Genomic DNA, 4,378 nt, shown 5'->3' with positions numbered 1-4,378 from the left:
GTTCCCACAGTTTGGCGCTAGAAGGAGGGGGGTACGGATCTATCTCTCTCGCAACCACACACGCTCAGTCCGATATGACGACCAACGCTGACAAAGACCCGCAAACGCACGACGGGACTCCCATCGATGCCAACTCTGATAAAACTCCAGCAGGAAACATATCAACGGTCACTGCCGACACCGCGATACTAGACCAGATGAAGGAAATGTTCGCCTCCGCTCAGAAATAGTCGGACGAACAAGGAAAACTCGTGGCCTCTCTCGCAAAAAAGGTGGAAACCTTAACGGTGAAGGCCAGGAGCAAAGCCCTGCACGGGACCACAAGAGCCCGCAGCGGTAGAAGACTTGATTTCGAGACTCCGGGCAATCGAGCTGCACACGCGGACAAGGCTTCCTGAGGCCAAAACCCTGATGAAACGCTCCAGCCAGGTGCATAGCCAACTGCAGAAAACCTTCCAGCTCCTACCGGGAGCAACGAAGGAGAAGAAATCGAGCGCATCGACCTGGATATAATCGACCAGTCTGATCACTCGGACGACGGTGCTGACATCCACCCAAGAAGAACGCGAAGCCACTCCGCTCGGCAGGACGCGTCCTTTGAAAGACCCATGACCGAGGAAGAATAAAACCTCTATTGGGTAGAACAGAAGGAACTGGCCGAAAAGCAGGCCAGGATCCAGCACAGCCAACACAGACAAGCTCGCAAGGCTGCCAGAAATCCTGATGAGATCCACGATCTCCGCGAGTACATCGCGAAAACCGCAGAGGAGGTGAAAGCGGTGAAATCACAAATCCACCATGCGACAAGCGCTGCGCCCGAGATCGACAGACTTCTCGAGGAAGCACGCTAAACCCCGTTCACTGCCCGGATTACTGAGACCAACGTCTCAGACCCAGGGAAGATCAAAATTCCCATCTACGATGGCACCACCGACCCGGAAGCGCACCTGCAGTCTTTCCAGATCGCGATGGGGAGGTGCAAACTCAAGGAACGCAAACGAGCCGCTGGCTACTGCCTCCTCTTCGTCGAAAACCTCAAAGGAGCCGCGCTCGAATGGTTTTCTCGCCTAAAACAAAAATCCATCGGAAGTTTCCGCCAACTTGCTTCAGAGTTTCTAAAGCAGTATTCCATGTTCATGGACAGAAAAACCTCGGACGTCGATCTCTGGAGCCTGTCTCAAAGAGAAGACGAGCCACTTCGCGAGTTCATGAACAGATTCAAGCTAGTAATGGCAAGAGTCACCGGGATCAGCAACAAAGTGGCGATCGATGCTCTGAAGAAAACTCTCTGGTACCGGTCGAAATTCCGGCAATGGATATCCCTCGAAAAACCGAGAACGATTCAGGACGCTCTTCATAAGGCAACGGACTTCATAGTAATGGAAGAGGAGATGAAAATCCTCTCCCAGAAGTACAACCCGCAGAAGACGCCCACAAAAAAGAAAAGCTCTCAAAACGACAAGTATGTCCACCACGAGGGATCAATTGGTGACAGCTTGTCCTGTGAGAATGCTGTTAAAGGGTGAGGTCCTGGGTTCGAGGCTCACCAACAACCTAATTATGAGTTAGAGAGAACTCATAATGGAGGGGTTGGGGTTGATGCGCTGCAGGGCTGTGAGCCTGGGGCCCACGGGGCGGGTAGTTCCCACGGGGCGGGTTGTCACATAAAAAGTCAACTTTTTTTGTGACAACCCGCCCCGTGGGAACTACCTGCCCCTTGGGCCCCAGGCTCACAGCGCTGCAGTTCAATTGGTGACAGCTTGTCCTGTGGGAATGCTGTTAAAGGGTGAGGTCCTGGGTTCGAGACCCACCAACAACCTAATTATGGAGTTAGTGAGAACTCATAATGGAGGGGTTGGGGTCGGTGCGCTGCAGCGCTGTGAGCCTGGGGCCCAAGGGGCGGGTTGTCACATAAAAAATTGTGACACCCGTCACCTCCTATCTGGAGAACAGCGTGCCATCAACAATACCTCATAATAAAATAGCCCATATACACAACTCCACTCACCCTAAGCCCAAACAAAAATCCGAATAAAAAGCCCAGTAGCACCAAATCCGTCCAAATATCATACACTCGTCTGTCTCACCTGCAAGGGGGCAAATGAGGGGTGAGTAACGGGGAAGTCACTCAGTGAGGTATGGGATACTAAACCCGAAGTCCATGGACCCGGACAGAGCACTCCGAATAAATATAATTTAATCCTAACACGTTGCAAACACGGTACCTAAAGTACCCAGAGATCAAACAATGGTCCTAGCGAGGTGCACACTCGCTGCCCACTAACAGGCCAAAAACACCACCGAATATGTGCTCGGTAACACACGCCCATAGACGATGGTCCTAGCGAGGTGCACACTCGCTGCCCACTAACAGGCCAAAAACACCACCGAATATGTGCTTGGCACAACAGGTCGACTAAGCTGTGCCGCAGCATACACCACACCCAATGTACTGGTCTCCGGCCGACACACAGAATTACGTCTCCATGGTCGGGTAACATCCAAATCACCTCAATATACTATATACATATATATTATCGATTATAAATGAACAAGCACTGTTGAACCATCTAACAACCCTAGTTCCGGTTTAAGCAAAGAACCTAAAAACTAAACAAGCAATGACAGACTCGATTTCACACAGACGGAACACATTAGAAATAAATTATACTTATTCGAAGTCCTAAGCCGTGTAAGAGAAGCTCGGGAAAAGACCCTCACCTTTGCCACGGGTTCTTCAGAAAACCTGAGAACACACCGAATGGACTTTGACGGCTCTAAAATAATAACTCCTGAACTTTCTGAAAATAGACGAATATGAGGATTTGGTCAGACCTGAACCCTCGAGGAAAGCAGATGAATAACTTAAGAACTGACCGTTAAACTTTCAATCCCTCCGGTAAGAATGTAGTCCTATATGTCCTTTGTCCATAGCCACCGGGTTTACTCCGATCGGACACCATTTGATCAACCAAAATGGTTTCACCTCCAGGCTCACAGCGCTGCAGCGCACCGACCCCAACCCCTCTATTATGAGTTCTCACTAACTCCATAATTAGGTTGTTGGTGAGCCTCGAACCCAGGACCACACCCTTTAACAGCATTCCCACAGGACAAGCTGTCACCAATTGAACTGACGTCCAAGGCGAGCACAACTACACTATCAATTTCAAACAAGGAAAGACCTCCGGAAACACCTGGACCAGGAACCAGTACAAGGATAACTCCTACTGCGAGTTCCACCAGATCAAAGGTCATTCCACTACGAACTGCAAAGTTCTCGGCGCAAGGCTAGCTGCAAAACTCCTCGCTGGCGACCTCTCGAAGGTCACTAGCATAAAAGACCTCATCCTGGATTCCGACCGCCCTCCCAGGACTGATAAAGAGTCTCCCGAGAGGACGCACGCGCAAACCAGTCTGGCAAGAAACGCGGAAGAAGGCAGGATGACCATGGAGACAATAGTAACCGCCGCAGGATAAACATGATCATCGGAGAATTGCAATTCTACAGCGACTCTGTTTCATCCATCAAGGCCTACGGAAGAAAGGCGGAAACAAGTTCTAACTGGACGACTCGGTCCCCGACCGACAACGCTCCAAACGATACGATTGTTTTCAAGGAGGAGGAAACCGTCGGACTTGATAAACCTCACTGCGACCCACTGGTCATCGACTTGGTGATTCGAGACCTCGAAGTGGGAATAATCCTCATCGACATAGGCAGCACAGTCAACGTAATTTTCCGCGACACTCTCCGGAGAATAAATATCAAACTCGGGGAAGTCGTCCCGGAACCAAAACCCCTGACCAGTTTTTCGGGCACAACATCAATGACCCTCGGATCGATCAAACTTCCGGTCATGGCAAGGGAAGTCACGAAAATCGTTGACTTCACCGTAGTCGATAACACGGCCATCTATAATGTTTTCATGCGAACCCCATGGATCAACGCAATGAAGGCGGTACCGTCGACTTACCACCTTAGCATCAAGTTCCCAACACCAAACGGAACAGCAGTATTCTGGGGATGCCAGAAACAATCTAGGCTCGGCTTTTTGGCCGAGCATAAGCTACGACAAACTCGGAACACCCCTGCGATTAGCATGAAGCGAGTCAAGAAAACTCAGAGTACTCCCGAAGGTTCCACAAAGAGTGATTCAGAATCACTCGCCCAGGCAACGGCTCCGGACAGCGACGCGATCCCGGAGTCCATCGCCCGACCAGCAGAAAACCCAACTCACGAACCGGCCGCCGATTTAACTAAAGCCTCAATGGCCGAAGTAACAGAAACGGCCCTATCCAACGAGTAGGAACGCCCGCAACAACAAAGCAGAACTACGAGATGGCTTGATCCTCGAAAGAGGTACGTAGGCAGCTT

The 4,378-nt window shown here is 50.7% G+C and overlaps 1 protein-coding gene across 1 annotated transcript; it reads left to right on the top strand.

Moving 5' to 3' along the window:
• Nucleotides 1-968: 968 nt before the first annotated feature.
• On the top strand, nt 969-3,480 carry LOC117134362. Its single transcript, XM_033292651.1, has 2 exons — nt 969-1,462; nt 3,207-3,480. Exons 1-2 carry the CDS (start codon nt 969-971, stop codon nt 3,478-3,480), a joined length of 768 nt encoding a protein of 255 aa, XP_033148542.1.
• Nucleotides 3,481-4,378: the final 898 nt, after the last annotated feature.

This window comes from Brassica rapa, chromosome A05, assembly GCF_000309985.2.
Source record: "Brassica rapa cultivar Chiifu-401-42 chromosome A05, CAAS_Brap_v3.01, whole genome shotgun sequence".
Lineage (NCBI taxonomy): Eukaryota > Viridiplantae > Streptophyta > Magnoliopsida > Brassicales > Brassicaceae > Brassica > Brassica rapa.
This window is presented reverse-complemented; position numbering and strand designations above follow the sequence as displayed.

Bases quoted from the DNA above. Each gene is read 5' to 3' on its own strand.
- LOC117134362 (XM_033292651.1), top strand. From the start codon at position 969: ATGGGGAGGTGCAAACTCAAGGAACGCAAACGAGCCGCTGGCTACTGC. The intron at 1,463-3,206 runs GTATGTCCACCA...CACCTGGACCAG, and splicing joins AAAAGCTCTCAAAACGACAA to GAACCAGTACAAGGATAACT.